Source organism: Corvus cornix, chromosome 3 (assembly GCF_000738735.6).
Source record: "Corvus cornix cornix isolate S_Up_H32 chromosome 3, ASM73873v5, whole genome shotgun sequence".
Classification (NCBI taxonomy): Eukaryota; Metazoa; Chordata; class Aves; order Passeriformes; family Corvidae; genus Corvus; species Corvus cornix.
In genome coordinates, this window is record NC_047056.1 from 69,151,133 (window position 1) to 69,163,647 (window position 12,515).

A 12,515-nucleotide genomic window follows, 5' to 3' on the forward strand; every position below is an offset into this window, starting at 1 on the left:
GGCTAAAACAGTTCTTCACCAAATTTTATCAAATTAGCATGTTAACTGTGAGTGTTTCTTAAAAAACTTTTAAATAATTACAGTTGTTTTGCCAGCAGTTAATAACAAAATGTGGATCCATTATGAATGTTTTGAGCCTCATAGGGAATGCAGGCATCTTGATTGTTAAAAATACACTGCCTTGATCTAAGATTTGTATTGATTTAAAAATTAGTCTGGTCAACCTTTTGATTTAGGAATCAAAAAGAAATCAAATCAAATCAAATCAAAGGAAATTCTTGCATGTTGCAAGTGCCTGATTGTTCTAGTACATAAATGTCATTCTGTTCATACTGAAACAATATTTAACTTAGAGGTAGAAAATACTATACAGTTAAAAAGGTTGAGTTTTTTATACTGAGAGAGCAAACCAAGATCTTAGAATTTACGGTTATGAAACACTCTCTAGATCTGCATTCAGAACTGGTGTTTTTTTCTTTCTCAGTGCAATTGTGTAGTATTGCTTAAAATGACTGCTGTGCTGGAGTTATGCTTTAATGCTTTATTTGTTTCCCAATTTCTAATTTCTTTGTGAAGTGCTTTTAAAAACTCTATATTGTTAGGAATACCAGAGATAACTGCTGACCACCCAGAAGTTCAAGCTATGGTAGAAGAAGCCATGAAAAGTGCATTAGTCTCTGAAGTTACAATGTCATCTCAAATACATGCTGAAGTACTGGAGGGAGCTATTGCAGAGGTGAGACTGCAAGTACTAGGAAGGAAAGTACTTTTTTCCTAAGAGCAACTTGTAACAGTTTATACATTATCCATATATGTTCTTAATTTTTCCATTTGAGAGATCAGTTTAGTTTTAAGTAACATAGCCTGAACGCTTACATAGGATTGAGGCGAAACTGAGGAAGATCATGAAAGGCAAATCTATTGAGGACTACTTTATAGTCCTCTATATATAATAAATATATATATGTGTGTGTGTGTTTGTGTGTATATATATATTCACACACATATACAGAAATTATTTCTGTCTTGCAAATTACCTGAGCTACAAATTGTTAAAGGCTGGGAGAATTATCTGAAGGATCATTGTATGCTTACTCTAGTCTTATACTCTTAGTCACTATTAAAGAGGTGAACACCAGATGTAAGAGTTTGAAAATAATTGTTTGAAGGTTTATCCAAGAATCTTGAATTGTTTTAAATTTGTTCAGTGGGATGTAGCTATTGAAACTGGAGTGTAAATTCTTTATTGGCAAGCTTAAAAATCACTATCATATTAGTCTCTTTTTGTTTAAAATATTTTTAATTTCATTCACACATATAAAGTTATAAATACCATACTTTTTATTGACCTGAAATGACAATAAGGAACAATCATAACATCTAGAAAGTAATTTTGTATTGTGCAGTCTTTTTTGTACAGCTGATAGACTTCAGTCTTTTTATATTCCTGAATGTGACATTTTATAATAGCTTATGAAGACGAACAAAGACAGGTTTCCTGGTGCTTCAGAAAAAGGAGGGTGGGTAGTGGAAAACTACCCTCTGTCAGCAGATCACTGGTCAGCTTTATCAGAGAAAGGACTTCTACCTGACACTGTTGTCTGTCTGAAGGATACACAAAAAGATGGTTAGTAAATGCACACTAATGCAACTTAATATTTTCTTCTTTTTTTCTGTGTTGATATCTGTATATAAAACAATACTTATGAGAAGAACTAGTAGTTATGTCCCATTTATAAAGCTTCAAGGGTCTAGAGAAGGAATAATCCAGTCAATCAACAAGAGTACCACAATTTCTTACAATTTGGAGTAAGGGAATTACACAGAACTGAAAACAGGAATCCTTTGCTATAACAGTAAAGGAAATTCCTCCTCTATTTTGAATCAGTTTTCAATTTTCTCCTATACCAGTGGACTCTAGCTTCAGATTTTTGCATTCTTTGGCTGGCTGGCCACCACCTTGCAATGTGGCTGTCGGTCAAATTTCTCTGCCTTGGTTTTTCCATTTGCAAAATCAGGTTAGAGGTATGAAATTTCTCAGCTTGAGAGAAAAGGCAGGGGGAGAAATACTTGTATGCAGGTGTATCCTGTTCTGCATTCTGGGATCAAAAAAAATAGTAACTTCCTACCCAGATTGATACAATAGCATAGTATCCATGAATTCATAGTAAGGGATTTTTACTTTATTCTTTCAAGCCGGAAGGAAGGTTGGCACCAGGCATGAATAACTGAACAGATGCATATATTGTTGAGTTTGTCTGTCAAATCATATCTTCATGAATTATATCTGTTTGATTCATTCCACACCACAAGTTTAATTGACCTTTGGCAATTTTTGATCATTATGTGTTCAACCCAGTCCATTATCAAAAGGTCTTTCAGTGGCAGAAACTTCCATTCAAGAAAGGCAGGATGAGTCTGTTCTGAAAGAAAGCTCAGTAGATGCCCAGCATTGGAATCAGTCCAGAGAACTTTTCAAACCCTTGTCCCTGAATATAAAAATCAGCCTTAGAAAATCAAGGTTGCACAGTTTACTCAGAACAGATTTCTTATTAAAAAAACCCCAAACTTTTCAGAGGTATGTCAGCTTATCAGCAAATCATCCTCACAACTCAGATATAGTACCTAAACTACTTAGTCACATAGCTTTGTGAAATTTTGTAATTAAAAGAGTTTCACTGTGGCCAGAGCTCATACACAGACTAAATACTGGCTGAACATTTCTATGAGAAAGTTCTAGATCCAGTGTTGTCAGAAAATCATATTTGCAGAACCTGTCGTTCAAAGCTTCATCTCAGACGCTTTCGGAAAAAACCTAGGGGCAAATTGCATTTCCATGCCTCATCTTTGTTTCCCAGACATTCCAAGCTTATTGAAATGTTCATGAGTCTAGTTTCTGGGACACAGTGCAGTGTCCTTTCATACAACCACAAAAAGCATCCTCTTCATATGGCATATGGTAATGAAATGTCAATACTGTGTACTAAATAACAAACATCAGGAGTCTACCTCTAGCCTGTACTGCAGGGAGAGTACTGAAGTGGGAGAGGTGCTTTCAGATTTATATTAAATTTCTCTTCACTTCTCAGAATTTAACAAATTAGTGAATTAATTGGATAGAAGAAAAGGTTGTCTTATCATCCCTGAAAGGTTTTAATCTAGATCAGACATTTTGGAAACAGATAATTCTTCATGACAACCATGTTGAAAACTGATCAGTAACTGCTCCTTTTTTTTTTTTTTTTTATTTTGTGAAGGGGAGAATTTAGGAATTTGTAGCAGAGGCTTTCAAATTAAGGCCTCTCTAGAGCCTTCTAATTATGTGCTTCCTTCCTGCAATATACACCACTCTGCCATTTCCACTAGTTCTCAAAACCTAGCTCTCAATTGCTTGCTCTAATCTGAAGAATTTATTTTATACTCTTGGTAGTATAAAAATTTGGCTAAAAAAAATGTAGCTTTTTTGCTTATGGATACATTTCCTTGAATTTAGCTATTTTGTTTCACTTTATTCTTTTTATTTGCACAATTGTGTTGACTCTTTACTTCATTCCCACTCATTTCCGTCATGTATATAATGTATATGTAGTCATGGAGTTTACATTTTCACAGCATTTGAGTCACTATTTTGTAAGCTGTTCCCTGACCTAGTCTAAACTCTCATAAGTCCACTGATGAAAATGGGTTTAAGCCACACAGCCATATATAAATCTATTTGTCAAAGTAAATAAGTCAGTAGAGTTCCTATTAGGAACAGCACATTCTTCATTTCTGTCAACCAGCTGTAGTAGTAGAGGTATGCACATTATTTATATTTTTATTTGAATGTTTTTAATTTGTTTCTTCATAGCTTTCTTTGTACACTTGCAAATAAAATAAATGTCAGAGTAACACATGACATATGAAAGTATAAGATAAATCCCTTCAGTTCTGTCTCCCTTTATAGCCTTCATAACCATCCAATATCCCAGATTCAGTTTATTATATTCTTTAAATTGAAAAAAAAAAGCTCTAAACCTGTAGAAATCAACAGTATAATAACATTTCAGTGGTGTTATATATGCTTTTTGTTGACTTCAAAAAAGTTGTCAATAATTTATTAAATGGTATTCCTAACCCAATAACTTTAGTTTTATACAGATGCATTAAAGTCATTACTGTCATGTAATTGTACTGCAGGAGCCTGTATACTACGCAGAGCATACCTAGCAAGCAGGAATGAAAATAATTCCGAGATTTTGGAAAGACCAACAGATGAAGCATTAGAAAAGAAAGAAGATGATGCAAGGTAAAATACTCCAATTATCTGAACGTGTAAAATGAGCACAAGAAAATTCTAGCCTCACTTTGTGTTAAAGGTATCAGTGGATTTATCACACAAATTAACTAAAGCAGTACTCTAAGACTAGTTGTGATATATAGGAAATAGTCCAGTATCTGTTATCTTTGAGGAATATTACATTTATATCAGTACATATGGTGGCAGAAAAATCTCTTTCTAAATGCTTTTTCATTAGCTTTTTGTTAGTCCAACCTTCTAATGCAATAAGAAAATAACATTTTAGATAATAAAACATATATTATTTTTATTTTTTACAACCCAAATTATATTTCCACATCATTACATTTAATAAATCTGCAACTTTCTTTGGTAATATCTATAAAGGTCTTAAGATAAATGAACTTTTATTTACAGAGGAGAAATGGAAGAAACACTGACATCAGAGGAAGATCAGTCTCCAGCTTCTGCTGAGGAGAATGGTGAAAGTGTGTATCATTTGACGTCTATTTTATCTAATTATGGATTTCAATCATTTAGTGATTTGGTATTTATGCAGATTTTCCAGTTTTGATTTCCTTTTTACATTCACCATCTAGAAAAATGACTTTTTGTTACTATCTTCACTGATTCAGGCACTCATTTCTGTGTGTCGTTCCTCATGTATGTGACAGAATAGCGATAGTTTTCATTAAATCAGCCAGCACTGTTGCAGTTTTCAATAAATCCAAAGGATGGGACTCTGTCTCCTCTAGTAACTTTTCTGAGTGGTTTGTTAACTATCTTGAATCTGTACCTCTTTAAAAGTTACAAAACATTGCTGGAACTTAGTCAACAGTTAATGAGAAAATCACAAAACTGTCTGGTTTTCTGGTCTTCCTCCAGTAAGCTCAGCCTGAAGTAATTAAAAGGATGGAAATCAGTTCAGGAATGGCTCTCTTAACATGCATTAGGGGTTGCTCAATCTGATAGCAACACACATGAATTGCTGAATCCACAAGCCCAGTAGAGGTGAGGCTGCTGCAGCTCCATGTCCCCAGGACCATGCAATGAGTCTGAGCATATATTCCCATTTCCCCTTTCATCCTCTTCGTACTCTGTTATCCATGCTAGTTCCCCTCCAATCCACTTTGATCCTTCCTTCTCCTTGCCTTTGGTCCTTCTCAGAAAAGCTTCCTCATCTTATAAATCTCCCACAATCCCAAACTGCTTTTCCCTAGGCGTCCCCTAATGAGTCTCACGCCCTCTAGGCAGTAATACACCTCAGCCAGGGAGAGCTTCTCAGGGTGACCCATATCAATAGATTTAACACCCAGACTGCTTTCATCATCATCTTCTAATGGCCCTGAGGGGTGTCAAGTCAAGGTTATATTTGGTCTGATTAAGTTTTGGGAGATTCACCCATCTGTCATTGTTGCTCCTCTCTTTTGTGCTTATGGAGATTGGTCTTTAACAACAGAAACTAACACCATAAAAAAAAAAAATGGAATTCTGTGTATTACATGAGGTCTCCCTTCTGATAACAATATTAATAAAACATTTTGGGTAAAGATGTTCTTACTTTGTTGCTTTCTCTATTGACAGAACTGCATATTTTCTTGTTTCCTGTAAAGATCCTACTGTTACATCAGAACTGCGTTATACTTAGTTTCCAGCAGAGAAAATGTAATTGTCCTGGGCAGAAGTGAATAATCCGTGAGGAGTGAGATTTTGGCAGCAGGCCAGCTGTCACAAATAGGCTGGATTTTTGCACCTCACATTCTGTGAGTTGGATTGAGGTTTAGAATTATTCCCAGTTGGTTTCAGTGGTTTGAACCTCAGTAGTCCAAAAAGCTGCAGGGTTTTAACTTCCCTTTTACCTTCTTTAACCACTGCCTAGTTTCTTAAAAGAATGTTTCTGTCTTATTTGGATCTGCTGTCAAGAGGAATTACCATGCACAAATATCTGTCTCTATGCTAGGAACTAGGTTGGGGACTTTGGAGTATTTTCTTTCTCTACTATTCAGTCTCAAGATTTCCCATTCATAGCCTAAATTATCACCCAAGGCCTGGAGATGAAATTAAAAATTGAAGTGCATTAATTCCCGGTTTTGTGGGCTTTTTCCCTCATCAAGGGCCTAGCCTGCTATTACTGTCTTTCTTTCAAACATAACATACTGGTTTCTGTACAAGATTACTGTGGCCAAGCTTAAATTCTGTACTGCCAGTATATGTCACATACATTTTCATTCATGACCTAGTCTGGCATTTATTTTACATTTATATAACAAGGCCTAAGTTGTAAAGACAGACTGAATAAGATAACATGCTTTTAATTTTTAATGAGGTAACATTTCACCTACTCTGTGAAAAAAATACTCTAGCTTTCTAGGGTTCTTTAAATTACATGTATGCTTTTTAAAAAATCCACATTATAACTTTTTATAGTTTCTAATAAAATACACAGCTCTTCTCCAAAGTGAACAAATCCTATAATATTAAATATAAAGGCTTCTACAAAGATACTTTGTCATCTGCGTCTCAAACAACAAAGTTCATCTTAGTTTTGAATATCTAACTAATTTTGATCTGAGTACATCAAAACAACATTTATTAATGATAGCAGTAATAATGTCATGTATACACTTGTTCTCTTAAGATGTGTTAAGTCCTTGTTCAAAGAAAATCATGTTTTCCTACACCTACATTTTATTTCAATAATCAAATACTGACTCACCAAAACACTTCAGTCATGCTGCTCTTAGAGCCTGACATCATTTTATTTCACATGTAGTGCCATCAGCACATTGACTTCAGCTTTTCTCCCATGTGACATGTCTTTACAACAATGTAAATGAATGTTCACAGTTCACATGTCCACATGTGAACTGTTGGGTTTTTATAATATATAACAGTTGTAATATAAAAATGATAGCTCAGAAAAATACTCCAGAGCCCAAATCATACTGTTTCGGTCTCTCATATATGGTATCCTATAGGAATGGCTCAAAGTTGCACCAGGAGAGGCTTAGATTGGACATTGGGAAGTGTTTCTTTACTGAGAAGGTGGTCAAACACCAGAACAGGATTCATGGAGAGGTGATTGGTGCCCCAAACCTGTCAGCATTTAAGAAGCATTTAGGAAATGCCATTAATAAAATGCTCTAACTTTTGATCAGGCTTGAATTGCTCAGACAGTTGATGAGCAGTAGATGATCATTGTAGGTCCCTTCCAACTGAAACAGTTCTGTTCTATTCTATTCTATATAAACAGATGCACATTTTAATAATCACAATTTTTGTAACCTCAGTGGAATCTGGGATTGCTTCAGCACTGAACATATTCAAGTTTATAATATTGTCTGTGTTTAAAAGGCAAAAATGGTTCCAGTAATGAACAAGGTACTTACACGTGTCATAATGAGAGTAAAAGTAACTGGAGAAGGAGACTTCATGTAAATCTAACAAATGTATTTAAGTGAGTTAAGAAGTTCAGTTCAATGCTGAAATGTCTGCTAAGGATGTAGAAATCAATTTATGTGGTAACTCTTGCTTGTAATGTCTAGCTGAAAATTATAGCCTCACATATTTTTTTCATGTCCTTTGACACAATTACTTGGAGGGGTTTTTTCCAGGAGTTTCTTACTTTATTTAAGCATTTTTGCAGAAGCTTTGCATGAGTATGACTTTATTTATACTAGGAGACAGCTATATCAATTCATGAGAATATCTTTCAGGTGTTGTAGAAGAGTTATCAGCTTCAAGCAGATCTGTGGGTTCACTCCAATCTTCCTGAAGTAATACTTGGCATATTCTTTTCCTGCCACATTTCTGCCAGAGATTACTTCCTTTCTACAGCAAACTCAACTGGAGCACACATGCTTATGCCTGAGTAGCTCAAGCTGGTGTGTTTGTACAACCCCATCTTCACTGATGTCTCTTCTGCTGCTCTTGCTATTTGGGTAGAAGTTCTTGGCACAAATAAATCGGTAGCTGGGCTGATAGTTCCAGCTGTCACCTCTCATGCTTGTGCTTCACAGCTGTTAAGATCAGTATTAGTTATAAACTCTTTAATATTGAATCCCAACTCTTTAATATTGATCTCCTTTCTCATTAGAGATGGTGGAGGGTTGAATCAACACCCATCTCTTATTTTATTTTTGATATCTTTTATTCTATGTTCTTGCTTTTTTATTTTTATCATCATGTTAAATTCAGTAAGATATTTGAAACAACAACAGCAAAAAATAATTAAACCTGTTCATGTTAGTACATTTCCTATTTAGTCTTTGAAGATAAATACTTTTTGGAATCTATTGTAATTATAACATTTACAAGGCAGATGATGTGTGGTCAGTCCTACAGCCTCTACATATATTTCCTTTGTTTTTCTTGACTGATTTGCATCCTGGTTTGTACTTTCCCCTACCTTTAACTGGAGGCTTTCCAGTGAGAGAGTTTGGACAAGGACAGTTTATTGAACTTCAGATGAGAGATTGCAAATTACTTGTACTGCAAACTTCAAAGCAAGCTCTAGTGATATTACCTTCACCGTCTGTTCGGTCTTTGAGCACAGCTGCATGATCTTCAAAGCCACTTTCTGCTTTCCTTCATATGTCAGATGTGATAATTGCATTTTAATACCTGTAATCCGAGCACTTTAGGCAGAGAAATTTCAAAATTTGAAACAGAAAGTTTAAGAACAGGTTCCTCAATTAAATCCAAAATACCTTCAGTTCTTAAATTCTTTTAGTCTCTCATTCAGAGAAATAAAGACTAAGGAATATTGGTGGAGTACAACTGTGCGATGTTTTGCAGAAGAAAAAAGAACAAAAGCCTATGATTAGAGCTTTCAGTCTTTCTGAAAGCTCTTGTCACTTTCTGAACATAATAAGAAAAAGGACATCCTCTTAATTTACTTTGCTTAATGTCTGTCCATATGTCCTCATTGACCCTATCCAGTAGCAGTCTTGTAAATGAAATAGAGCCATGAGCTAATGAAAAGATACATGAAATCTTTTAACAGCTTTCTCTCAAAAAACACTTTGAAGGCAATTCATCTTTAATGGACATGGTCTGCTTTTGTTTTTAAAATATACAGTTTAGCTTTTATCTGCTAGAAGTTTTGGACTATTTTAAAGAACAAACCAGAAATAAATCAAATATAAACCATTTTAATTTGATAGGAAGTTGTTAAATATACACATTTTTATGCATTAGAAAGGATCAACTTAATCTGTAACTCAAAGTTGTTTTTCCAAATAAAAAAATCGGTACATACAATATAAGTTTGTCTACTGAGTACATTTCCCTGTAACATGCTGAAGATTATCTGGCAGTATATATTTATAAGTAAGAAATGAACATTCTGTATAAACAAACTACAGTCTGTTTCAAAAAGACAACTGAAAATACATTCATAATGAAATACAGATCAGCTCCAAGAAATTGAAATCCAAGGAAGTGTCATTGTTATCGTATATTTTGCCTTTCTGTTTATTTTGATAGTTAAGCTCTAATGAAGAAGACATGCTGGCTTCTGATGTGTCTGTGTCAGCTTTGGCAGTGTTTCAATGGGGAGGAAAGAAGGACTTTTAAATCTTTTTTATTGCTGAATGTGGACTGAGGGAAGAAAAAGTCAGAGATACTAAGATATTAAAGGCTCTCCTTCCCCAACAATTCATTTAGAGAATGTGGGGGTAGAAAGCCTTTGAGGATTGTTTGTCTCTATGGTAACTATGCTCAGTAAAAGCAAAGAAGATGCAGAGCAAAAGAATATGAGAGATTGGCATATAGGCAATCCCTACGAAAGCCCAAGATTTAAGGCTGGGGAAGATTGTTTCCTATCACTGCTGTGACAAGTAAATTTAATTAAGAACAGCACTATTAGGTAGAAGGCCACCTCCTCAGAAAGAAAGTTGTTTTCATTTTTATATAATTTATTTTTAAAACATTGCTGTCTTTTCATGTATTTTTCTTGACTATGTTTTTAATTTTTTAAAAAATGTCTTCTCACCATAAATAATCTCTCGAAGCAGAGTTATTATAATTTGCATCTAACGGTAAAAGTTCAGCTGCCTTACTTGGTCCTTGAGAGTAAGTCTGAAACAAACTAAATGCCAGGTAGGCAACATTTTTGTCACAGTAAAATTCAAATAACCGAACCAAAACCAAATGAGGTTTTGGTTGTCTGATTTTTGGGCCGTCTCTTTTCACTAGGAGTGTACACCTTTTTTCTTTTGTTACTTCTCCCCTCTTTCCAGGGGAAAGTTTCTTCAATACACTTAGACCTGGGTAATCTATTTAAAAGTTCTGTAAGTATGCAATAATTGCTGCTGGATATGTTTCCTTAAGCAACAAAACCTTCTGGATGGAGGTATTCTGTTGGAATTGTGTCCCTAGAGCTGGAACACATGCTGGTCCACCATTTGCTAAATACAGCTTATCAGGAGAGGTAACATGAATTGTAAGTGCATCTGAGATAAAGGGGATGGGAATGACTCTATTAAGTGGATTCATTGACATGTTCAATATTCTGTCTCAGATGATTCCAAATATTCATTTGAATCTCTTGTTCTGCCTGTATATTTCCAAAGTGTCATGACCTGCTCAGAACTGAGAGGTTTTTAAAGGGCTGGACTATAAGATGATCTTTTGAAAGCCAGATCCAGCCAGCCCTCATCCCCTCTTCCATGTGTTCCTGCTGTGAGTAGGGCTGTGGTTCACAAGGCAGCACATGTGATTTCTGCAGTGGGACTGTGCCGGGGATAACACGTGCAAGCAGCAGTTAGAGTAACCTAGTTAGTAATGTATCCTTTCCTTCTGTTCTTAAAATCTGTGTTCCTACGCGAGTCATCATTACATATTGCATTAGAGCTGCCCAAATTTAAGCAGGTTTTACCTGGCTGAATCTCTGTCTCATTTGGAATGTATCACTGCAGAACGCACCATAATTAAGGGTACCATTTGCACAACATCTTTTAATGTACATAAAAAGGTATTTTTATGTTCTTATTTAGAAGCATGGCAAGAGGCAAAAGTGTAATTGCAGGGAATAAGTAATGTAATGACATATATAGAATGAATGTCTAGTTTACTAAAATGCAAATGTTTGTAAACATTTTCAAGAGAAAACATATTTCTAATTCAAGATAAAACTATCTGAAATCTGCAAGGTGTTTCTGCTTAATGATATGCCCTTTTGCACTTTGATTTAGGTTTAGACTAGTAATCAGATAAGAGGAAGGTTAGCCACTGAGGTGTCAGTCTAATAGTTGCATTGTTCAAAACTGTAAAAAAACCAGGGGGAAGTGTATTAAGTATTGGTTGTTATCAAAGATCACAAAAATACTTGTCAAAATGCTTATTTGTTGATAGTTTTGCAGTTCACCTTGGCTCTGCAACAGTATTGCTGGAGCAGGGGCTGACAGCCCTGAGGGTTGACATGGGGTCCTGGGCTGTGAGCAGGTGGGGGGAGCCCCAGGGGCTGGCTGGGGACAGCCAGGCCCAGGGGTGCCCTCAAGTCCCTGAGCCAGCACCTGAATTGCTGTAGAGAGCCCAACTTGCTCCAAATGTCAGTTAATCATGTAAATAGTTGAGAGAAATAGTGGTATTGAGAGAATAAAAGTTTCAGCCTCAAAAGTAGAAGAATAAAATTATTAAAAGCACCTAAATATTTAGAAATTTAGTGTATTTCTAGACGTCTACACATTGTGACACAGACCCTTAAGAAGATGTAGACATTGCAGTACCCCTAACTCCCATACTACCTTTAAAGTGCCTGACTTCATGTATGGACTAAAGGGTTGTAGAAATAAGCACAAGCAGCAAACTAGCAAGGGACCAACCTTAGTGGGCCATGAAGGAATTTCAAAGGAAGGCTTGTTAGATGTGTTCTTTGTTCTGCAGGCACTCACATATCCCAGCTGATATTGACACTTCAAGGTGATGCTTTAGTTGGTAGAATATTAGACAAAAATTAGGCAGCATCTCTACTCTGACTGTTATGTTTCGATCTGTTTCCTGCCAAATCTTCCTGGTACCTAATCACTGAAATTCAGCTACATTATACACTTTTTGCCTTTTGGCTCTATTTTGGAAACTTAAATGTGTAATTTGCAAATTCCTTTGACAGTCCATATGAGGAGATTGAGGAATGCTTGGTTCTGGGAGGAAATATGTTTTCTTAATGAAGAAAACTGTAACAGGGCAATCTAACCTTTCAGAAAAATTGTTTGGATTTTTCAGATTGCGACAA

General features: G+C 35.5%; 1 protein-coding gene across 11 annotated transcripts in view; it reads left to right on the forward strand.

The window, feature by feature from the left end:
- LOC104691463 (zinc finger and BTB domain-containing protein 24) overlaps nt 1–12,515 on the forward strand; it is a 71,733-nt gene that overhangs the window by 19,955 nt on the left and 39,263 nt on the right. For 9 of the 11 annotated variants that reach the window (XR_002047155.3, XM_010402968.4, XM_010403020.4 and 6 more), the window contains exons 14-17: nt 603–736; nt 1,471–1,627; nt 4,180–4,288; nt 4,697–4,767. Coding sequence is in view for 10 of the 11 variants with exons in the window: in XM_010402968.4 (XP_010401270.3) it covers nt 603–736; nt 1,471–1,627; nt 4,180–4,288; nt 4,697–4,767 (471 nt within the window). In the remaining variant the exon portion in view is untranslated. Of the gene's footprint in view, nt 1–602; nt 737–1,470; nt 1,628–4,179; nt 4,289–4,696; nt 5,830–12,515 lie in introns of those variants that run through there. The other 2 variants (XM_019290142.3, XM_019290151.3) reach the window with 2 other exon arrangements.